General features: G+C 37.5%; 1 protein-coding gene across 7 annotated transcripts in view; it reads left to right on the plus strand.

The window, feature by feature from the left end:
• Positions 1 to 25,624, plus strand: part of QKI (QKI, KH domain containing RNA binding) — a 156,554-nt gene that overhangs the window by 101,113 nt on the left and 29,817 nt on the right. For all 7 annotated transcript variants that reach the window (XM_068985237.1, XM_068985238.1, XM_068985240.1 and 4 more), the window contains exon 4: positions 11,667 to 11,810. In XM_068985237.1, the coding sequence (XP_068841338.1) occupies positions 11,667 to 11,810 (144 nt within the window). The remainder of the gene's footprint in view (positions 1 to 11,666; positions 11,811 to 25,624) is intronic.

Here is a 25,624-nt window from a genome sequence, read left to right on the forward strand (position 1 = left end):
CCGTGCCATTTTCCAGGTAAGAATACTGGAGTGATTGCCATTTCCTTCTCCAGGGAATCCCGACCCAGGGATTGAACCCATGTCTCCTGCATTGGCAGGTGGACTTTTTACCGCTGAGCCACCAGGGAAGCTTCTTCAATGCATATTACTATATACAAAACCTTTTGCCTGATATGTTAGGGAAGTGACTTCTAATACAGACGAACAGTAGTTTAGCATGTGTTGAGTAAAGAAAAGACACAATCATGGTAAACAAGCCTAGTATGAATTTAATAGTGTACTTTAAATGACTTTGTATTGTGTTTATTATGGTAACATGCATATATGTTGAGAAACTAGTAGTATGTTTGTATGTGATACAGCATTTAGTTTATAGAATATATATACATATAAAATAAGACAAATGCAGATAAATATTTGAGGAGGAGTTGCTGTTCAGTGGCTGAGTCATATTCAACTGTTTGTGACCTCATAGACTACAGCATGGCAGGCTCCTCTGTCCTCCACTATCTCCCAGAGTTTGCTCAAATTCATGTTCATTGAATATTTGAGAGACCTGATTAAAACTATCATAAAAGAGGTACAAATTCATATCTGTGCAGAGGTGTAAGAACAGAAAAATATTAAGCTACTGCTTAAATACCAAACTCTTATTTAGGCATTTAAAAATGCACTGGGCAGGAGAAGGGGACGACAGAGGATGAGACGGTTGGATGCATTCCTGACTCAATGGATATGAATTTGAGCGAACTCTGGAGATAGTGAAGGCCAGGGAAGCCTGGCCACGGGGTCAGAAGGAGTTGCACATGACTTAGCAACTGGAAAACATCACAGATACATTGTGCATAAATTTTTTAAAAAGACACCTGTCTTGCTCTCTTGAGGCTTATTACTTTATATTGGATGCAGAGGACTGTATTGCAACATTAAGTATTATTATATAAACTCATAAAGTTCTATGGAAGGAAGCAAAGTGCAGGAGATGAATTCTAATAGAGGGAGTGACTTAGGAAAATATTACTAAAGAAGTAGTATTTGAACTTACTCTTCCAGTTATTTAATTTTTGTTAAAAAATTAACTTACTGCTGTTAGTCTCTTTGTGTAGAGCTGGTGGACAAATCATGGCTTATTCCTATTTCTGGGGAAACTGGGTCGTCCTCCTTTATATGTTGTTTCAAATCTAAAGCTTACACAGAAGGCAGTCCAGCCCTGTGATCAGCTGAGCTCTTCTCCAGTCTGCAACCCCAGAGATTACAGGTGGACCTTTATTAAGCTTCTTTATCCTAAAACCTGTATTTTGAAACAATCTCATGTTTTATTTAATATGTTTAATATATTTTTATTGACAGAATTAATTTACTTAAGCTAGTACTCTTTATCCCCAAAAGTTTTTTTTCCAATTTTTTTTTTTTAAATTATAACTTTAGTCATGCTATTTTATTTGCTATTGTTCAGTCACCCCTACTCCATATTCCTAGGTCATTTCCTGTAATTTTCTATTACTCTTTTTGATTTTATTATTTTTTTCACTTTTTATTTTACTCTTTGATTTTAAATAGCAGCCTGTTCATACCATGGTAACATCACTTAGGAAAAGCTGGCAACTATTCTATGTGCTGTACAAACATAACACAGTTAGAACTTATCTCTGTTTTATAGATGAGGAGACCAAGGTTCAAATATTTTGCCCAAGATTAAAGGTAATATGAATTCCTAGGAATATCATCAAATGGATATAAAAATCATATTTTAAAGTAATATTCTAAACAAATAAGAGGCTTCCCTGGTGGCTAGGACGGTAAAGACTCTGCCTGCAATGCACGAAACCTAGATTTGATCCCTGGGTCGGAAAGATGCCCTGGAGAAGGGAATGGCAACCCACTCCAGTATTCTTACCTTGATAGTTCCGTGGGCAGAGGAACCTGGTGGACTGCAGTTCATGGGGTTGCAAAGTCAGACACGGCTGAGCAACTGATACTATCACTGCTAAACAAATAATTGTTTTGTTTTGAATATCTGTAGAATTTACTTTCTGAATATTTTCCCTCAGGAAACAGAAGCTTTGTGATAGGGAACCAGGTGTTGCCACTCACTCGCTGTGTCCTTAGGGCGATCGTCCAGCACAGGCCTGGAAATGATCTTTGCTTAGGGCAGCAAGTTATCCTGTAGGTAGTTTTATCAAAATGTTTACCTTGTTTCTTGTTACAGTTTTGTGTGAAATAATTTTAATCTTTTTTCATTGTTCTTTAAATATTACAGTTGTTAACCTTTCTTGTCTTCTTAATATACTGTTAGTTGTAAAATCTTTAGGGCAGAAGTGTATAATGAGAAGTTTAGCCAAGTGACATTGAGTAAGTCAGATTTCTGCCCTTTAGTTTATGTCATTTTCAAGTGAGAAACAGGTATTATAATAATATCTACTACCTCTACTAAGGTTTAAAAAGTTTTTTAACTTTATGGATATAAAATGCTCACTACAAAGCACTATATATATTATTTTTCATCATAATAATATTAGCTATGACTGCATTTTTGTATCATGCTTGCTCTGTGAGCTTGGTTTGATATTGAGTAGTTATGCGGCACTTATTATGGTCAGTGCTCAGAGATAGGAGTAGAGTCTTTTAGAGTAGATTTCTTGGAGCTTTTTAGATAGTAATATACATAAGACTTGAAATGTTGAAGGCGGGAGGAGAAGGGGACGGCAGAGGATGAGGTGGTTGGATGGCATCACCAACTCAATGGACATGCGTTTCGGTAAACTCTGGGAGTTGGTGATGGACAGGGAGGCCTGGCGTGCTGCAGTCCATGGGGTCTCAAAGAGTCAAACACGACTGAGCGACTGAACTGATAGTAAGACTTCAGCCAAAAGAACAAATGATAAGATGTTTCCTATACTCCCATTTTGTCTGAGAGGACCTGGAAAACTTTTCATTCAAAGGCGATTTCTGAAATTGAGTTTTTGCCGATTTTGGAAATAAAATGGATATGAGTAGAAATGGTAATCTTTAACTTTTAATCTTCTTTCCTTGATTTGCTGTCAATAAGTAAATACTTCAATTTAAAACATCACATTTTAAGACAAATGGTTGTTTTTCTATGCCTTTAATAATCTTTATGTCTGCTAGATGGGGGAAAGAATAAATCCAGTACAAGGTTTCACATGTGAATAGTGAAAGGCTTCTATTAATGCTGTGTGGAAGCATTTCATGCCTCCATGGACAGTAACTACTTGTATGTGAGTGATCGTTAGCAGCAGAAACGTAGCCCAAAGTTTCCAAAAGGATTTCCAGCCAGTTCCTCAGTGTCTCTTTTTTTAAGCATTAGGCAGCCACTGATATTTAAACTTGGGGAAAATGAAATTAAAAATCACCTGGTCATTTTTGTCCTTCTGTAAGAAACTGTTTGTATATGTTTAGTTCAGTCTTTTCAGCCTGACCTATGGCATCATCAAGATCATATTTAGCTTTCCAAATGGGCACGGATACTATAAACAGCTCAGCTCTAGTGAAAGTTTACTGATTTTGGTCATGATGGGGACAGACTGGTATTACTTGGCCATAACTAGTGATACTTAAGTTTGGTCTTGACACACGGCAATTACAGTTAAATTAGAGGAATTAATATATGAGAATTGGAATGAGGACTTACTTAACCTGACACTTTTTTGAATTTAGCAAGTTGTTTCACTATGCTAAATTTAATAAAGCCTTTTTAGAATACCTACTGCCTATAAAGACATTCCTAGATAATGATTTCAACAAACTGAATAAAAGTATTCTAATCTCTATATATTATTAGAAAATAACTTGCTTTGAGAACATGATTCCTGTTTGACTCAAGTTAAAAATTTTCTTGAAGTCAACTTTATAACCAGAGTGAGTCAGTGAGCAATTATATATAATATACGTCAATAAATGTTCCTCAGTGTACATCTCTTAAATGATTTAAGATTGTATGTACGACTGGAGATAGTTATCTGTTAGGCTTCATCACTTGGCTTAAAATGGATTATTCATAAATGGGTTATTGAAACCTTGATTTGTTTAAATACAAAGCACTTTCCAGAGTTCCTTTCTAGGAGATTTTGGGTATGAACTTCCATATTAAGAGCGCAGTAGGGAGAGAAGTCTTGTGCTCATTTGCCTGACTATGAATGTATAATTAAAAGAGTCTGTCAGCAGGGGTTGGGGCAATCATTGTGTTCTGATGCTTCATGTTATACGATTACCTTGTTGTTCAAACAGATATTGTAGTTAGAGCATAATTTTAAATTTCAGAGGTCAGTGACTCTGAGGTTTGTTTTTTTTTTTTGGTTTTGTTTTTAATCAAAAACAAAAGTAGTTTCTCAGGTTTGGAGGAATTTTTTTTAACTGAATATTTTTATATCACTGTATACAGCAAGTGAAATGCTTAAAGCTTATTTCACGACGGTGATTTAATCAGCCCTAACTTAGGAATGACATTGGGTGTATATGTGTGCATTGTATATTAAGACCAAATTTTCATCTTCCTCTATTGAAAACTGTAATGATTAGAAGAATTCTGTGTAAGTGGCCACAGGTTTATCATTTTTGTATATTTGTGTCATTGAAATTTGGTAGGCATTTCTCTCTTCTAGGAGAAAAGCGTATTTGTTTCGGTGTAAGAAATCTGTTTTACCAGGTATTCTCTGCTATTTATTGATACTGTGTGTGACTCAATCAGGAATTCATTGATGGAGAAAGAGCATATGACTTGGAATTAGGGGGGAAGAACATGAAATACATTTACCAAGTCATCTCTGTTAATCTGTTTCTTTATCTGCATCCAAATTCTCTACCAGCTCTAAAATTCTATGAGAACAAGTTGTGCTTAAAATACATGCCCCCCACCCAAATGTTTAAAGGTAAAATGGTAAGAGTAGGAAAGATTCTTAACTGTCAAGACTTCAGTGTTCTGTGTCTTTCACTAATTTATGACTCTTTCCCTAGTTTGTGGTGCTGTTTTAAGGCCGTTTACCTAGTTTTAGGGCTCTTGTGTAGGCGCTATCACGCTCTAGGAGGCGTAGCAGGCTCTGAAGCGCTCTCTGTAGAGCCTGTGTGTGTGTGTGTGTGTGGCTGGGGCAGGCCTTTCCGCCTTAACTTCCTCCCGACCTGTGAGGGAGGGAGGGGACTGGGACCGCACTCTCAGGACTGCTGAGAAGACTGAGTGAGGGGACATGTTTGTTTTGCTCAGTGTGGCACTTGGCAAGCAGGAAGGTAGGTAGTATCATCATCATTTTCATTGCTGAATTTCTTTGTCATCACATGAGAGACTCAGAGCTACTTGAAATGTATTTTTTGATAGTAGACTTGCCAAGAATATAAACCATAATAAAGTATTATTGATAATTATGTCAGCTCCATAGTCAGGTGTGAATGGTATTATAGAATCGTTTTATAGATTACTGAACTTTAATTTACAGTATAAATTAAGATGCATTCCATTTCCTTGAATGCTGTCTTGTCATTTCAGACTACCTTAAATAAAAAAACCAGGATCAGTGGTTTGAGCTTTGTTCTTATTTGTACACATTGTAATTGTTTATAAATAACTTGCCTTTGCTGTCATTTTGCTTTATTATATTAAGATGTATAAATTTAGTCTTGCAGTTTCAAAAAGACTGACCTTTTTTTTGTATTCTTCTGATATGTTGTAACAAGGTAATATGGAACTGATAGAATAAAGGAAAAGCGCTGTCTTCTGTGGGATATGAAAATCATACCTCATGAACATTATCTTAGAAAATCTGAGTGACTTGACTAGAAGAAAAGTAAGAGACCAAGAATAAAAGTTAGGGGTGTAAGGATTTTCAGATGTTAGCTTGCTACTTAAGTAGGAGGTCAAATAGAAGCAGGCCCAGAGACAGACAAATGGTCAAGGGAAACTGGAGCCTTATTTGGGCAGATACAGCAGTAACGAATACAGCAAAGCACTGTGAGCAAACAATATGATTTTAGTGATGCTCACCAACAATAAAAGCTCAGTTGTTCACTTTAGTAAATCTAATAGCTCAAGACGGTGCACAGATCACTATCAGGTACAGTACTACACAAGTAGAGTAGTACTATAAAAAAGGAGGAAAGTGAGTATGGAAACATTCTGGACATGGGTGATCAATGGCATAAAGTTTGTGGGTACGAGAATCCATGTTTGTGAATAGGCCGGCTTGTTGACAACCTGGAGAAAATGTAATCAGGAAATGGTGTGTGAAGTTAGTGTGGATTCAAGTGCACGGGTGAAGGCACAGCAGCTCTCTGTCAGGACCAGAGGAAGCTTGTAACTGTGTTTCAGACTTCCCACAAAACCAGTTAGTTGGTCTTTGTTCTGAAGTAGTAAAAATTCACACTGAACTCAGAAAGCTCATTCAGGATCAATAATAGCTGAGATGTAACTGTGGACTAGTTTGGAGAAGAGAATGAGCTGGACATGTTGAGTGCTTTACAGACACTGACATACACTTGTCAGCGGGCAGTTGAATTTGGAGGTCTAGAAGTAAGGAATGTACTGGAAGTATAAATTTGGGAATATGTGGATACATAAAATGCCATGTTGTTGTATATTGCTGAAGATTTGGTGGCAAGTTATATGAAATTCTTTGGGTGAGTATAAAACAGAAGTTATGATAATTTTCAATGAGCTATTTTTTCCACATCAGTTTCTCAGCTGTTCATTCCTGAAATACTATTAAAATATGACTGGAAAAAGAAATTAATGCCTCAACCACAGTTTCTAAGAGATACACCACCTTTGGTGTATCTCCGTTTTGCCATCAGTCCTCTCTGCTTCATTGCATCCCTTTTTTTGGTCCCAAATTACGAAAGTGAGAGATTTTGGGAGTGGATTCTTAACTACAGGTACACTAGGGTATAGGAGTAGCCACTGTAATTTTACTTTCTCTCTTGTTTGCTATAGTGAAAGAGAACCTTTATGGGTACCTTTTATTGACTTGCCAATCCCAGATTGCCTTTGTTATCTGTTTGAGAAACAGAAAGAGAAATTATATTTGTATTGAATAATGACTTGGCTCAAATTCACTGTTGACAGAATTTACTTCACTCTTCCTGAGTTAGAATGGATTACAATTGTATAAAGGTGGCTTCTGCATAGAATAATCTTAAAACCTCTTTAAAAATGAGTTTAATATGCTCATGGATTAAAAGTATGCGATTCTATAAAGCCTGATGTAGAAAATACCTTCTCTCCTTTCTAACAGCCACCACTGCTCACAGGCACTTCCTGCTGTTTAAAGAGATTCTTTTGGCATTCATTCTCTACTGCTGCATTTTGTGCTCACCTTACCCCGAGTTGATTTTTTGTTGTTGTTTTATTTTGATCTCACTTTTTCATTGTGATGAGAAGTTATTGGGCCCTTTACATTTGGAAACTGTTATCAGTTCTGTTTTAAAATATGTATTATGTTGATGATTTTTCTCCCTTCTGCTTCCTTTTTCTTTTTTCATGGTGAGACATCAGCCATTCATTATTGTGACCTCTCGTGTTAGTTCCCTAATCTTTCTGTTATTTTCCAGCCATTTTCCACCTCTGTCTTTACTCTTTACTTGGAAAGAAAATTCACCTTTTATCTTTAAGCACCTCTGTCATGTGTTTTTTTTGTTTGTTTCTACTGTCATATTTAAGTTTCAAGAATTCCTTTTTATGTTTTGAATTCCTTTAATAGCATTTTTTACTTGTTTCCAGGATGCAGTGTCTTTCCTTAACCCCGAGGACTTTTGAGTTTTTCTCCTTGCCCAGTGATGGCTTTCTCCAGGCAGTGTCTGTAGTTCGGTTGGCCATGCTTCCCAGAGAAGCCTTCTGTCTCTGGCCCTCAGTGTGCAGGCTGGGGTAGAGTGAGAGAGGGCTAGACACCTGAGCCTTCAGTGTTCTCAAGGGTCCTGTTACCTGCCCCTCAAAACCCAGTTCCAGAATATGGAACTCTTTAGGGATACATTTCTAGTCTGCAGCTAGAAATTAGGAAGTGCTGGATTGCCAGCTATTTAAGGAATGGGGATGTGGAGATTGAGCTGTTCCTTAATGAGAAGTTAGCCAGTTTTCCAGTCTCAGCTCCACCCTTACACCACTTCCACCACTGCCGATTTCCTGAGGCTTCATGGAGGCGCTAAGAGTATTAAGTGAATTTCTTCTTGGCCTGGGTCAGCTAAGACCCTGACTACTTAGCCATCTGCTTTCTAATATAGTTTCCAAATTGTTTCCTTTCCCATTTTCTTCTTTCTTATAAGTTAGTTCATGTATTTAAAACTCTACAGTGTTTCAGAAGAATTTTAGGAGTGAAAGTACACAACTCCATTAGTTTCACGTTTTTTGTCTCTTAGTGTTTTAGAAACCATAAGAAACATTAGGATAAGTATAACTTTCTTTTATTTTTATAGTTTTAACTGGTACTTAAATTGTTGAATTTACTAAGAGTATCATTTACCAAATGTAGTTTTCATTCTTAGACCTTTCTAAAATATTTTGGATTATAAGTGTTCCTCAGTTGTTCTTGTATTCATATCTGTATACATTAATAATACACACATAGATATGCTTTTTTAGTGTCTTTGTCTACTAATTATAACATTATGTCAGTCCTAGGTGGGTTTTTTTTTTTTTTTTCTTATATGTATCCTTTTTCTCTTCCTTTGCCTGTTAATTTCCAATAAGATGCCACACAGTGTGAATTTTAGGGTTTCCCATGTGGCTCATTGGTGGAGAATTCGCCTGCCAATGCAGGAGCCATAGAAGATGCAGGTTCAATCTCTGGGTCAAGAACGTCCCCTGGAGAAGGAAAGCAACCCACCCCAGTGTTCTTGCCTGGAGAATCCCATGGACGGAGGAGCCAGGCGGGCTATAGTCAATGAAGTCACAAGAGAATTGGACACAACTGAGTGACTAAGCTCACACAGAGTGGATTTTACCTTGTTGGGTGGATATTTCATATTCCTATATCTGTTTTTGGACTTTGTTCTAGGACACAGTTAAATTGGAGACAGTTGGATCCTTTTAAGTCTTGCTTTGAGTATTTATTTAGGCACTGCTGGCACGGTACTGCTCAGACAGCTAACTAATTATTTTCCACTCCTGAGGCAAGACCTCTGTGTACTTGTCCCAGTGTCTTGTGTATCATAAAGTTTTCTACCTTGAATCCTTTGATTGGTTCTTTCTCTGGTCTCTGGTATTTCCTCCCACATATGTGCTGAGCAGTGTTCAGTTGAATACTTGTGCAGATCTCCACTCTCAAAGTGAAGTGCAAGTCGCTCAGTCATGTCCAACTGTTTGTGACCCCATGGACTTTAGCCTGCCAGGCTCCTCTGTTTATGGAACTTTCCAGGCCCAGAATCCTGGAGTGGGTAGCCGTTCCCTTCTCCAGGGCATCTTTCCAACCCAGGGATCGAACCCAGGTCTCCTGCACTGCAGGCAGACTCTTTACTGTCTGTGCCACTAGGGAGGCCCTCCGCTCTCTGTGCAGCTCCTTTTTCCAGTACTGGTTTACGTGAGCTCTAGCTGCTGTGCCCTCCCGGGTCTCGGAGGTTAGTCTTCTCCACTCAGAGAGGCAGGCTGGCACCCTTCCCAGGGCTGCAGCCTCGAGCTTCCCAGGCCTGGAAGCCTGGACAATCGTGGCCCTTCCTGCCTTGGCTTCCCATCCTCAACCTCACTATCCTCCTCCTCTTGGGTGGGTGGTTTTTAGACATGAGAGTGAATCTTGTTGGTGTTACTTTATCTTGGCCCAAAGCAGACATTCCGTATTTGTATGGATGTGGAGATGCTTTTAGGTTCATTAAAACATAAACACACAGAACTTGATCACTTCTATAAAAACTTCTATAAAAAGTTTTATTTAACTTTTTATAGAAAAAATTGATCAGATATAAGTTTCAGTGAGACGATATTGTCAGTGTTTTTCAACATAAAAATTAAACTCTGGATTTTAAAATTGCTTTTTATTGTTACAGTAGAGGTATGTCTGCACACTTTGTATTTGGCACACGGATAGCCGTGAGGTGCCCAGTCCCACACGGATAGCCGCGAGGTGCCCAGTTCCTTGACTCACTGACTCCTTGAGTCTCTCAGTTTTTCTTGGTGTCCCCTTGGCAAAAAGAAATGCTGAAGAGTTTTTCTTCCCATTTTTAAATGGTTAACTTCCAAACAGCTTAGTTTAGCAAAACAATTTAAATTGAAATTTTTGTTTAAATTCTGTTTATAAACAACCACATTATTTATGATTGTATTTGTTTTTCTCTTGGATACTGTTCAGATTCTCAAACTGGACACTACCACCCTCTTCCTGTTCCACACTGATTTTGCATGGACATGGCTTTTTATTACAGCAACCACTAAAAACTTAGCATTGCAAAGACAAGACATCATCAAAAGGAATGTAGCATGGTCTAATATTGATAAAGACAAATATTGTAAACTCAAAGGTTGCGTGGTGTCTGACAGACATCAACTCTTGCTATTCCCCTTGAAGCCCTGAGTACTTTCGGTGCCTGGTGAGCGAGCTGCACTGTCTCCTTGAATTCGCTCCTTGGAGACACACAGGGGGCCGACCACAGGCGGGTGTGCTTTGCTTGGTTTCCCATTTCCCCTCACAACACTTGGGTGCGTTTTCACACGCAACAATAGTAATAGAAAATAAAGAGAAACATAAACTTTTAAGAACTCATTTTTATCCTTATTGTCTGAGTTGCATATATTTCTTTTCCCTGGCATGGCCTCTGCAAACATGTGAGTTATGGTAGAAAACTGTTTGTTTGTTTTTAATAAACAGTTTATTTTTCTTTGATTGGAAGAATTCAGTAAATAGTATTCACAATTCAGTAAATAGAATACTTAAAGATGAAACTTCAAAAAAGGTATTGTTCATTGTCTGTGTGTGGTACATTGCACTGAACCATATGCATTCATTTATACCATTTTGATACTCACGTTATTTTTAATTAATACAGTTATATTTATGAAATACTTACAAATATATTTGTATATTATCTCTAAGGCTTAAGGCAAGAAGCAATTCTGAAATGATTATATTTCAGCTGAAAGGGAAGTATGGCCAATCTTTCCTGTAGCTTGACAGTGTTTTCCACCTGGGGATCACTCGGTCATCCGAAGACACCGGGGAAATGAAATATAGATGTTCTCTGCTAAAACTAGTGTTTATGATGGTATAGTTAAAAGAGTGACTGTACAGCTCACTGTTTTTAAAGTAAGGTCTGATAGAACTACAGTTAAAAGTATCATCACATTTATTCCTTGTTATTATTTTATAATGAAATGGTTCCATAATCACTACTTGAAATGCTTAAAACAAATGGCATTTGTCTACACAGTAATGTCTGTTGGCAAAATACTTTTCCTGTTCTTAAATTCAGCCAGTGTTACTAAAAGCAGTTGCAACAAAATGGGAAAACCGCTGAATTTGAGAATGAAGATGTTGATTCAGTTCCTAAATTTGGCAAGTTACTAGCCACATGGCCTTGTCAGGTGAACTTGCCTAAATTTACCTCAGTGACCTTTCATTTACTCATAGCAAAACAATGCAAGCATAGCTTAATGATTGCAGCAGGTCATTATTATGGATGGAAAGATGTGCTGTCTCTTTGAAAAGAAAATTTTGTAATCGTGTGCTTTGTAAATTTTTTAGGAGGAGCAAAATCGAGGCAAGCCTAATTGGGAGCATCTCAATGAAGATTTACATGTACTGATCACTGTGGAAGATGCTCAAAACAGAGCAGAGATCAAACTGAAGAGAGCCGTTGAGGAAGTGAAGAAATTACTGGTACCTGCAGTAAGTAATAATTTCCAAATCTTAGATTTAGGCCCAAGATCTTTTTTAGTTAATTTTTAAGTTATTATAATGTTTATGTTAATAAAGAGTAGGTTATTATTTGTTCAGAATTTTATTTAAGCACAAAATATAAAAATAATTTATAAGTCATTTGCTATAGAATAAGAGACAGACACTGCTACATTTCTTAAATGGGAAAGTCTGCTCCTGTTAATTTTTTTGTGAAGGAAATGTGAATGGAGCAAACTGAATCAGTGGCCTGTTTTTCAAAAGTGTGGTTACCTTTGCATCACTCTGTTACAGGGTAAAAATGTAGGTCCATCATCAGGTAGGGCTGATGAAAGCTTTGTCTCTCTTTTAGATCAGTTTCTCATTGCAAACAAGAAGCGAGTGTACACGAAGTCTGTACGAGTTAATACTTCTGTTGGGTGATCTGTGTTAGTAGGAGTGCATTATTTGTGTTGCCTATGGATTCCGTGGGCTTCCCAGGTGGCACAGTGGTAAAGAACTCACTTAACAATGCAGGAGACACGAGAGACCCGGATTCCATCCCTGGGTCAGATCAGGAATATCCCCTAGAGTAGGGAATGGCAACCCACTCCAGTGTTCTTGCCGGGGAAATTCCAGTATCCTTGTACCTATATTCCTTGTGACTTGATTGTAATTTTTCTAATTTTGACAATTTGAATATGTTTCCATCAGTTTACATAACACCACACATAACTTACTGTTCAGAGTTCAAACCTTTTAAATTCAAATTGGGATTTCAAAACAGCCTTACCTTCCCACCATCCAATACCCACCCCCACCCCACCCCCTTCTCCCAGGAAGCACAGAAACTCAGACAAGCTTTAGCATTTTTTAATTTCACTGCAAAAGTATTGTAATAGGGGTTTTGAGATGATCACACTTAATCTGTAGAGTTGTAGTACTTTACCTTACAAAATTGTTTATCCTGGATAATACTGTTGTTTTTATTTCAAATGTTTCTTTGATTTGAATAATTAGTTTGTTTTAGTCTGTTTTGTTTCTTCAATCACAAAATAAGCCATACATAACTAGAGAAAAGTCATTTCTTCAGTTACATACAGTGTAACCAGCCTGGCAAGTCTTAATGTGTTACTACGAAATTTCTACTAAAGATGTTCTTCTTATCATAGGTACAGTTAATTAGTTGTTCAATCTCGTTTCCATAAATCTGAACTATATACCTCCTTTAGATTCTTGAGATCTTCGATGTACTTTTATAAATACAGTGTAACATTTTGTGGAAATCAAGTCATCTTCATTGACAGATAAGGACTATTGATCAGGGCCCTGATTGTGCTCCTCTTTGGGGACTTAGGTCATCCTTAGCAGAAAAGAACTCTTGATGTAAATCTGCCTCCACTGTATTTCTTGAAGACAAATTCTTGCCAACCCAGTTAAAATAAATCTCTTTTTACTTTTAGTCTTAACCCACTCAATTGATTTTCAGAAATCAGTAAGAGTGATTTTTTGTGTTTGTTTGAAAAAACTGTATAAAGATAATCGATGATTGGACACATCACTCCTCTGGAAGCAGGGTAACCAGTGAGTTACCTTCTCTGAAACTCCTTGTTGTGCGCTGAAGAAGTGGCTTTTAATTGTAAACAAGTATAGGTAGTTGTGAAAACTTGAAAAGTTAGAGAAGGAAAATGTTTGTGAAATAATTAATTTTAGGATTTTACTAAGCATATAGATAGAACATTAAGCAGAGGTTTTATAGGAAGATATAATGATAGCCTTTTTATTTTAACTGGCTCCTGTGAGAAAATTAGTTACTTGAAATTGTTAGGCACTTGTGATTCTTATTTGTGGTTTGTGTTTTTATGTAGCTTGTTAGTTACAAAATTAGTTGGGTTAACAAAACTACAGCTTGCATGCTTCTTACGGAGTTTTCCAGCGCGGACTTCGTACTAGCCGACTGTTCAGGCTGGGACGTACTGGTCATCTCTGTTTGCCATTAGGCCCCCTTGCAGTGTGCTGCTGCACGCTTTCCTCGACAGTCTTGTTTCTTTAAGCGTCTATGAGAAAGTTACTAATTTAATCTAACCCTTCGATAAAATACTATTTTGTAATTAGACCAGCGGTGTTTTAATAGATCAATCGCTAGTTTTATACACGTAGACCTTAGGCTTTTAGACATGTGTGCTGAGCTGGCTTGTTGTAATTAGAAAGCAGATGACGTTTTAGTGCTTGTTTTTTTATCCAGATAATGATTCTCACACTTTCTGTGAGCCTTTCAAAAAAAAACGAGGCTGTTAAATTTCTTGGCTGAACTTACAGTTTTTGCTTAGCATTTACCTAATGTGCTTACAAATACACTGTATTTTGGGAAATTATGATCTCTTATCTTTATATGTTCAAATCACTTTAACATAGATTTGATCCTTACAGAGAGCTTGTGTATTAAATTAATTTACTCATTTTCTATCATCAGATGTTTTCATTTCCTTTATTCTCACTGCACTGATTACTGTAATGTGCTATAAATTTCCATTTCTCCTATTCAAGTACCAACCAGGCCCAACCCTGCTTAGCCTCTGAGATCAGACAAGATTGGGCACGTTTAGGGTGGTATGGCTGTAGACTAAATTTCCATTTCTTTTTGCCTTTTTAAAGAGAATATCTAAACCTACTTTTAATTATATTTGGTCTTAGTATCCTCATGTATATATTATGACAATTGATTAATAATTGTACAGGGCCTTGTTAACCATTTTAAGAACTTTGGCTTTTGGTCTAGAATGGGTGGGCTTCCCTGGTGGCTTAGATGGTAAAGAATCTGCCTGCAATGTGGGAAACCTGGGTTGGGAAGATCCCCTGGAGGAGGGCATGGCAACCCACTCCAGTCTCCTTGCCTAGAGAATCCCATGGACAGAGGAGCCTGGAGGGCTACAGTCCATGGGGTCGCAAAGAGACAGGACTGAGCGCTCTAAGCACTAGAATGGGTAAAACCATTGGAGTGCTTAAGGAGAAGGGATGACATGATCTGATTAATATTTAGTAAGGGTTACTGGTCTGCTCTGTTTAAAGCAGAATAAATCACACAGGGTGAAAGAAAGGAAGCTCTCATAGGAGTTCACAAATTAAGGCCCGTGGGCCAAAACCAGCCCCCTACCTGGGTTTGAATAGCCCGTGAGCTTAGCATGGTTTCTACATTTTTTATTGACCAGGGAGAAAAAATCAGAAGAATAGTATTTGAAGAAGAATAATACTTCATGAAATGTGAAAATTATATGAAATTCAAATTGCATTGTCTAACAGGTTTTATTGAGGCACAGTCATGCTTATGCTTCTTTGTTTACATATTGTCTGTGGCTGCATCTGAGCTCCAGTGGTGAGTTGAGTAACTGCTACAGAGACCATATGCCCAGAAAAGCCATTTACTGTCTGGTTTATTACAGAAAAGTTTGCCAGTTCCTGGACTCTTGCATTAATTCAGATGAGAGGTGATGATGGGTTGGGTCGGTGTAGCCACAGAAGTGAGTCATGGTCTCATTTCTAAGCATGTTTTTAAAGTGAGACTGGCAGGATTTGCTAATGGATCATCTATGGGATGTTAGAAAGCAAGGCGTCAGGCATGATACCAAGATTTTTAGCCTGAACAACCGAAAGGATGTAATTGATGTTACTGTGATGAAGGATCTGTTAGGAATAGACTCTGAAGAGGTTACTTCGAACTCAGTTTTGAGTCTGGTAAATTTAAGATTCCAATAGCTATCCAAGTGTAGCTCTTCTAGTATTCTATTTGGATTAACAAATATTTATTCCAGGTTGACTGTATTTTAGAGCATTAGGGGTATAGAAAATTATTTAAAGCAAGATGTTTAATGTTAAGACAGTGGCAATTCCCTATCTATATTTCATAAGATACTTTTCATAGGTATTCTGGATAAAAGAAAGCTTTAAATATAAGTATTGTGAATCTCGGGTAGAAACCATTTCCAAATTTAATTGACCATCAAAATTTTTTTCTGAGAGTGTATTCGCCATCTAGTGTTACAGAGATACTTGTTTGAGGAATGATCTATAAACTCATGAGTCTGATTTAAATACATAAGAGCAGTCTTTTTAACTCTGAAGCATAGTCATTTTGAAGACATGAAAAAAGGGCTCTTCTTCAGGAACTTTTTCTCTTTTTACACAAATAAAAACTCATTAATTTTAAATGTACAGTTTGACCCTTGACAACTGTATATATTTACAACCACTATTACAGTCAAGGTTTCCATTACCCCAAAAAGTTTTCTCTTAGCCCTTTTGCCATCAATTCAGATTAACAAATTACCATCACAGTCAAGTTAACACCCATCATCTCATATACTCATTGTTTTTTGTGTATGATCCACTTTTGGCAAATTTCAGGTGTACAGGGTGTTAGTTGACTGTAACCACTATACTGTGCCTTAAATCCCCAGAACTCACTCATCTCATAACTGAGAGTTTGTGCCATTTGATGGACATCACCTCTTCCCTAGCCCCTGGCAACCAACATTCTACTCTCTGATTGTGTGAATTTGCCTCTTTTAAATCAGGTTGCTTTTTCTACATCTCCTTTCTTTGTACTTTCATGCAGCTTGGCTCTTTTGAGTTTCATCCATACTGTTGCATGTATCAGTGGGTTGTCCCTTTTTATTGATAATTAGCATTCCATTGAATACATGAGCCACAGGTTGTTCCTCCTTTCACTTGTAGTTTTAATTTTTATTTCTGTGAATACAAATGATATGGAGCATCTTTTAATATGCTTCTTGGGAATTCATATATTTTCTTTGATGAAGTATCTTTAAATCTTTTTATCATTCTTCTTGGCTTGTCGTTTTTATTTTTTAGTGTTAAAGCAATTCTTTATGTGTTGAAAATGAATCCTTTATTGGACAAATATTCAAATCTGTGACTTGTGTTTTTCTTTTGGTTTTGTGGAAAGGCTTTTCATTACAAATCCCATTTCATTCATATTAATAAATATTGAACTTAGTTTATTTCCCTGTTCTTGTATTTCTCAAGGAGTCTGTCTTTGTCATCTGAGCTGGTAAATCTCTCACCATGAAGCTGGTCACAAGGCTCTGTCTTTTTAAGGTCTACTCTGTTCATGTAGGTCATGTGAGCTGTACATGCACACATGTGCACACGTCAAAACTGCCGTTTCAGTGCCTTCAAGGAGAACACGCTAGGATACACACACATTATTACAGAGAATGGAGGTCTTTACAGTCTTTCAGTAATTCAGGGGAAAAACAAGACCTGAACATTATCTACCACCTTCATCTAAATGGGGCTCCCTGAGAGCTCAGTTGATGAAGAACCTGCCTGCAAATGTAGGAGACCCCAGTTCCATTCCTGGGTCAGGAAGATCCCCTGGAGAAGAAATAGGCTACCCACTCCAGGATTCTTGGGCTTCCCTGAGAGCTCAGTTGGTGAAGAACCCGCCTGCAATGCAGGAGACCCCAGTTCCATTCCTGGGTCAGGAAGATCCCCTGGAGAAGGGATAGGCTTCCCACTCCAGGATTCTTGGGCTTCCCTTGTGGCTCAGCTGATAAAGAATTTGCCTACAGTGAGGGAGACTTGGGTTCGATCCCTGGGTTGGGAAGATCCCCCGGAGGAGGGAGAGCCCTACCCACTCCAGTATTCTGGCCTGGAGAATTCCACGGACTATACAGTCCATGGGGTCACAAAGAGTCGGACATGACTAAGTGACTTTCACTCACTTCATCTAAATGACGTTTATGAAACAGGTAAACAACTACCACAGAATACATGTGCTTTTTAAGTGTAAAAGGGATATTCACCAAAACAGACAATATGATGGAATATTACAAAAATGTACTCTAATTCAAAGAGAATAAAATCTTAACAGAAAGCATTTTTTGGAAACAGAATTCAGTTATCAGTCAGTCACAATAAGATAAATTTAAAAGTCCCAAATATTGGGAAACATTTGGAAATAACTCATAAGTCAAAGAAGAAATCATGAAATAAAATAGGAAATACTGTGACGTGAATGGTAATAAAAATACCACATGATATTATATTTTGGATGCAGTTAAAGCATTATTCAGAGAAAATATTTTCAGCATAAGTAAAAGGTCTCAAAAGTATAAAAGAAAGGTCATAAGTCACTAATACTCCACCTTTAAGAAGCTGTGAAAATAAAATTAAAAACAAATCAAGTAGAAAGAAGACAAAAAAGCAGAAATCAGTGAAACAGAAAAGGAACAAATAGAGAAAATCAACAAAACCAAACGCTTGCGTGTAGCACTAAAAGATGGATGAGACTAAGTGCAACTCTGGGGAGGCGATGGCCTTGGAGACGGCACAGTCTGCTCTCAGAGTACAAGTTCTAAGCTGGACTGTCAGTCTAGTTCTTGACCAGAGGATCAGTAATTGAAGTCTGCGGTACCGTTGGCCTCCTTTTCATGTTACTGGGAAAGAAGGATTAAAAGATCCAGCTGTAATGCACTCGCCCCTTGATAGAGCTGTAATGTGAGAGACCGTCTCTCATGCACGGAGGGTGTTGCTGCTGTTTTCTGCCTTGCACAACCATTTTAATCTGAATGGGAAATCTGTCTAGGGACCCAGAGTACAGTAATTAGCAGTCTCTTCAAAGTGTCAGAGCAGAATTACCATTGTAATGGTTTAGCTGCAGGATAAAAGGATTGAATTTGGGTCTTCCTGTCTGCCAAACTAAATGAGTTGCCATGGGAATTTTTAAATGTGAGAGGCGTTTACGTAAAACAATTTGGCGGGTTTGAATAAACTCATAAATTACAGGTTTGAAAGGAACCAGTCCTTGCTTCCTCTTATATAGGCAAGACTGTACTGAAGGCTGAGAGCTTGTTACATTCTTCAGGAGAGTAAGCTGATCCCTGCTGCCATGTGGATGATCCTGTTATTAAGGCTTGTGTTTTCACTAAGTACAGTACAGTAAACAAATTTAAGGAAAGATATTTTGTTCCAGATCTCTGGAGAAAAAAGTGAAAATTGTAAACATAAGTTTGTCTTCCTAAGTTAAATATATCTTCAAGTAATGCTATTAAGTGTTTTGTTTTAATAAACATTAATATAAGATTAATATAAGATTATTGCTTAGGGCATATAATAAAGAGGTATCTTTACACTTCCCATATTTGTCACACAAAGATGAACATTTAAAGCTTTTTGGAAAATAGATGAGGTACTCATACTTGTAAATAGGATTATTTAGGTTGCATGTCAATAACTTGCAGAGAGAGCTTTGTCTTTCCCTGCCTCTCCACAGATCTGGGTTTTAGTGTAATGACTTTTTAGTGAGAAAATGTTGCCTTAAACACGTCAGGTGATGAATATCACTCTTAAGTTTGTATAACCTCATTCGTCCTCAAGGTATCAGTAATAGTGATAGTTCTTGCATTTGGTGCTTTATATCTGCTCTCCAGAAAAAACATTCAGTGAAATTTAGGTATTTAAAATTTTTAAATGTGAGACTTATTCACGCAGTGAATAAGATCCTCTGGATGATCGGGGGAAGTCTGTTAACATCTTCAAACCACAAGATTATAGTTTTGTAAGGAAAGGGAAAAATTGGTTGCTGCTAAATAACCTTCGTGGCCTGAAATTGTAGATGCAAGTTACACATGATGAATGTTTAATTCAGATGAGAAAGTATAAAATAAATATTTTTAAAGTATAATAAATGAATTTTATAGTTTCATCTTTACTAAAGATATATTAATATATCAAAGTAGACATCTGAATCTGATTTTGTGTTTCTGGGATTGTTGTTAAACCTTAATTAAACTAGACCCAACTATAAGTAAGACTTTCTGAAAATCTCATTTAAATGTGAAATACAAAGACCATCATGGAAGTGCTAGAGATCCTAGAATCACAATGGCGTGACATAATACAGGCTGAGTGTAAGGCTCTCTGATGGGAGTCGGTGTATACTTGATAAACATGGTGAGAGAGAAAAGTTCTTTCAGGAATTGAAATGTGCTGGGTTTTTTTTGTTTTTTTTTTTTTGCAGAGTGGAACTACTGAATACATTTTAATTAGGATTTTACATCAGTTTCCCTGTATGCCCCACTCACACTGTTAGCTGTGCTGTTTGTTTATTCTGCATTAGACCAGCTACAGGAACATTGTTCCAGCTAGAGTTTTCAAAAATAATTAAAGCACTGTATCTTTGGATAGATAGCAATCTCTCAGTTTCAGTTGCTCAGTTGTGTCCAACTCTTTGCAACCCCATGGACTGCAGTGCACCAGGCCTCCCTGTCCATCAGCAGCTCACGGAGCTTGCTCAAACTCAGGTCCATTGAGTCCGTGATGCCATCCAACCGTCTCAAACTCTGTCGTCCCCTTCTCCTCCTGCCTTCAAGTCTTTCCCAGCATCCTGGTCTCTTCCAAGCAGTCATTTCTTCTCATCAGGTGGCCAAAGTATTGGAGTTTCAGCTTCAGCATCAGTCCTTCCAAAGAATATTCAGGGCTGATTTCCTTTAGGACTGACTGGTTGGATCTCCTTGCAGTCCAAGGGACTCTCAAAAATCTTCTCCAACACCACAGTTTAAAAGCATAAATTCTTGAGTGCTCGACTTTCTTTATAGTCCAGCCGTCACACCCATACATGACTGCTGGAGAAACCATAGCTTGGACTAGACAGACCTTTGTTGACAAAGTAATGTCTCTGCTTTTTAATATGCTATCTAGGTTGGTCATAACTTTTCTGCCAAGGAGTAAGCGTCCTTTAATTTCATGGCTGCAGTTACCATCTGCAGTGATTTTGGAACCCAAGAAAATAAAGTCTGTCACTGTTTTCCACTGTTTCCACATCTATTTGCCATGAATGAAGTGATGGGACCAGATGCCATGATCTTACTTTTCTGAATGTTGAGTTTTAAGCCAACTTTTTCACTCTCCTGTTTCACTTTCATCAAGAGGCTCTTTAGTAGTTCTTCGCTTTCTGCCATAAGTGTGGTGTTCATCTGCGTAACTGAACTTATTGATATTTTTCCTGGCAGTCTTGATTCCAGCTTGTGCTTCATCCAGTACGGCATTTCTCATGATGTGCTCTGCATATAAGTTAAATAAACAGGGTGACAAGATACAGCCTTGACGTATTCCTTTCCCAATTTGGAACTGATGCGTTGTTGCATATCCAGTTCTAACTGTTGCTTCTTGACCTGCATACAGATTCCTCAGGAGGCAGGTCATACAGTCTATACAAACAGATTAAGAAAGCATGAAAAAGTGTAGATTTTAAGACTTCAGTCACTGTCACTCACTGTCACTGAGCTCTCTTTACTCCCCATCCAGCCTTAATGTTGTCTGGCAGTGGGGTCAGGCTTTTTAAACAGAGGGGCTTTTCCTCAGACTTGAAGCTTCACTTTTAATGAAGCTTCTAGGTGATGATAATAAAATGTGTCTTATGTACAAGGTCTCATAAATAAACACTGAAGAAACACCCTCCTTTTTATTCTTAGAAGGATTTGTTGAGGGATAGGTTTTCTAAGTATAGATTCTGTGGGAGTTGACTGTTTAGATAGCTTGTAACTTTTAAAACAAGGGATTCTAGGCTTAGAGTAATAGGGCAGTGTATGTTTACTCTCTAAGAAATATTTTTACAGTTTATATAGGAAGTCCTTCCGTTTTAATCTCTTGTTCCATGCATCCTTCAGAATTTGCCTGTTGAATCTCTTATGTAACATTTTACACTTGCTTGAACCCACTTATTTTTAAATTTTAATGTTTTTATTCCATAATTAAATATGCCACTCACTGGCTGGGATAATGCATTTTAGTTTTTTATCTGTTTCCCTGTTAAATGTATGATATTCTACACTGATCTCTAAAACTAATATAAAATATATTTTATTAAAGAATTTAAATTATTTAATAGAAAAATAGGTGAGTAATGTCTCAGTGTGTCTTTGGTTCAGTTATTTTCATATATCCCTTTAATTTGTTTGCATGCACTTCTGATGGCTGGTAAGTAGCATCATGTTCCTTTTATAGGTGAAGCGTTTGTAATCCATTCACTCTGTACAGTGTACACTGAAATTGAATTGGCAAAAATGTTAAGAAAACCAAACACCCTGTATTTTATTTAATTACTCTTTATTTTTTTGATCCTTCTACTCAGTTTTTCTTGACAACATTTCAAATGTTTTAGTGTTACAGTATTTCTAAGTAAAACTCAGGTAGCTACCATTGAGAGATTTAAGAAGTATATTAATGATTCAGATGAGCATTTTAGTATTAAGGTTGTTTCAGATAAATTTACTTCATAGCTCATGGCTTGAATTGCCTTCTGTATTTTTGATAACTGAATTTTGAAAATTTAATTTCAAAAGTGATACTTTTTAACAAGCTTTCTCCTTTATGGGAATTTCTCTGAAGCCTATATTTATGTTGCAGGATTATGTAAGTTGATGTGTTTTGTTTTTTATTTTCTTAATTTTTAATGCCCTTGTGGAAAAAATCTTTAATGTACATTAAAATCATTTAAGTATTAAAATCAAATATAAATTGAATTGTTTTTACAAGTTATACCATTAAACTGACATGGCATCTGTTTTTTTTTTATTAAACATCTTTATCGAACATAGTATCTCCAAATAAGTTAGCAGGTTCGTGAATTCACTTACATTGTGATACTGTTTTATGAATTCTGTGAGTGATGACAGTATGCTCTGTTTAAATGAAATTCCTTGATTATTAAATTTAGCACCTGTGGAATTACAACATACTTGTTATAATTTTTTTTATATTAAAAAACTTAGTGGCTGTCAAAAGCAATTCATTTCACAAACTTAGTGAGAAACTGCTATTTACCAGGCTCAAAACCAGAAAGGTTTAGATTTAGTAATATTCATGAGAATAGGACAGAACTAATTAGTTTCCTAATTACCTTTTTGATCACTCGATAGTTCTTAGAAATGTCATGCTCTCACTAAAAGTGAATACTTTTTCAGAGTGATCTCTCCAGTTTGCTCTTCTTGGGCAGTATCATCAGTAACCATGTCTCCGAGGACCACTGCCATGGTGATCGTTTTTTATTATGCTTTTGATCTTCAACTCCGGATCACCAGTGTTTTCAGCACCTCCCTGTGGATGACGTATTGGCATCTCAAACATAACGTATCCAGACCTAAAATCACATCATTCCGTGTCCTCCTCACACAGTGATTGCTCCATCGTGTTATCTGTGGATGGCATTAGTTGCCTGGAAGTCAGATGTCCTTTATTTCCCCTCTGTTTACCTGCAGACCCCCTCCTTCCCATCTGCTTTATCACCACATTCTGATCCTGCCTCTTAATAGCACATGACTCTTATCTTCTCTGCTGCTTCTCCTGGGCTAGATCTCTGCTACTCCCTCAAGTTGCATCTGACTTCCCTTTCCCATACCTCTGTGTGACCGTGTACACTGGAAAAGCCTGTTTAGGACACTGTTTAGGAAGATGTGTGCATCTTCTGGAATGAAGTGGGGAGTAAATAAATGCAGTTCATCTTCATGGTATTTATCCAAAAGAAATAATTCCCAATAAGGAGAGCAGTTTATAGCAGTGTTCTTTATAAAACAGAAGGTTAATGTTGAGCCGTGGGGAACCATTCAGTACCACCTGACACACATACGGTTGGTTTTATTCTCTAACCATCTCTCACTTCTATTCTTAACTCTCCATCCCCACTGGAATTATCTCAATTCAGACATCATTATGTGTTGCTTGGATTAGGAACCTATAATTGCCTCTTAATCTTTATGATCTTGCTGTATTTTTCCGAATATTCTCCTTACTGAAGCTAAAGTGATGCTTCTAAAATAGAAACCTAATCATGACTCTCCTTAGGTTAAAACACTTGAATGACTTCTAATTATTCCAAGGAGTAGGTCCAATTGCTTGAGCATGACTTGCAAACTGTTATTATCCTTACCAGCTTCATTATTTATTTCATACTCTGGATTCTAAATTTTTGAACATATTCTTTTTTTCAGAACCAACTTCATTCTTTCTTCTCTTTAACTCTTTCTCATCCTTTGAGTCTCAAATTGTGTATTGATACCCTAAAGCCTTCCCTCCCCTGTTCATCACCAACCCAAATTTAATTCAGCACTCTAGCACTGTGTTTCTGGAAAGTCCTTATCGTCACTTTGTTTTAATTGCTTAATTTTATGTTTCCGGCTCCTTTCCCCACTCCTCCAACCCCACCCCCACCACCAGTTGTCTCGAGGGCAAACTATTTGTTAGGTAAAAACTATCCAAGAGATAATGTTTCAGTAAACATTTATGTAATGAATATAATTTTATTTAAGAATTTCAAGAACCATAATATAAAAAAATTGCTGGAATATTTCATTAAAATAGTAAGATATAAAATTGAATAGCAAATATGAAAGGAAAAATTCCATACATAGTGAAACCTACATAGGAATAATAATGTTTTCCTAAAAAAGCAAAATGGCTGTCTGGGGAGGCCTTACAAATAGCTGTGAAAAGAAGAGAAGCGAAAAGCAAAGGAGAAAAGGAAAGATATAAGCATCTGAATGCAGAGTTCCAGAGAATAGCAAGAAGAGATAAGAAAGCCGCCTTCTGCGATCAATGCAAAGAAATAGAGGAAAACAACAGAATAGGAAACACTAGAGATCTCTTCAAGAAAATTAGAGACACCAAGGGAACATTCCATGCAAAGATGGGCTCGATAAAGGACAGAAGTGGTATGGTCCTAACAGAAGCAGAAGATATTAAGAAGAGGTGACAAGAATACACAGAAGAACTGTACAAAAAGGATCTTCACGACCCAGATAACCACGATGGTGTGATCACTCACCTAGAGCCAGACATCTTGGAATGTGAAGTCAAGTGGGCCTTAGAAAGCATCACTACGAACAAAGCTAGTGGAGGTGATGGAATTCCAGTGGAGCTCTTTCAAATCCTGAAAGATGATGCTGTCAAAGTGCTGCACTCAAAATGCCAGCAAATTTGGAAAACTCAGCAGTGGCCACAGGACTGGAAAAGGTCAGTTTTCATTCCAATTCCAAAGAAAGGCAATGCCAAAGAATGCTCAAACTGCCGCACAATTGTACTCATCTCACATGCTAGTAAAGTAATGCTCAAAATTCTCCAAGCCAGGCTTCAGCAATACGTGAACCGTGAACTCCCTGGTGTTCAAGCTGGTTTTGGAAAAGGCAGAGGAACCACAGATCAAATTGCCAACATCCGCTGGATCATGGAAAAAGCAAGAGAGTCCCAGAAAAACATCTGTTTCTGCTTTATTGACTATGCCAAAGCCTTTGACTGTGTGGATCACAATAAACTGTGGAAAATTCTGAAAGAGATGGGAATACCAGACCACCTAACCTGCCTCTTGAGAAATCTGTATGCAGGTCAGGAAGCACCAGTTAGAACTGGACATGGAACAACAGACTGGTTCCGAATACGAAAAGGAGTACGTCAAGGCTGTATATTGTCACCCTGCTTATTTAACTTATACCCAGAGTACATCATGAGAAACGCCGGACTGGAAGAAGCACAAGCTGGAATCAAGATTGCTGGGAGAAATATCAATCACCTCAGATATGCAGATGACACCACCCTTACGGCAGAAGGTGAAGAGGAGCTAAAAAGCCTCTTGATGAAAGTGAAAGAGGAGAGCAAAAAAGTTGGCTTACAGCTCACCATTCAGAAAACGAAGATCATGGCATCTGGTCCCATCACTTCATGGGAAATAGATGGGGAAACAGTGGAAACAGTGTCAGACTTTATTTTGGGGGGCTCCAAAATCACCGCAGATGGTGACTGCAGCCATGAAATTA

Source organism: Capricornis sumatraensis, chromosome 13, assembly GCF_032405125.1.
Source record: "Capricornis sumatraensis isolate serow.1 chromosome 13, serow.2, whole genome shotgun sequence".
Taxonomy (NCBI): Eukaryota; Metazoa; Chordata; class Mammalia; order Artiodactyla; family Bovidae; genus Capricornis; species Capricornis sumatraensis.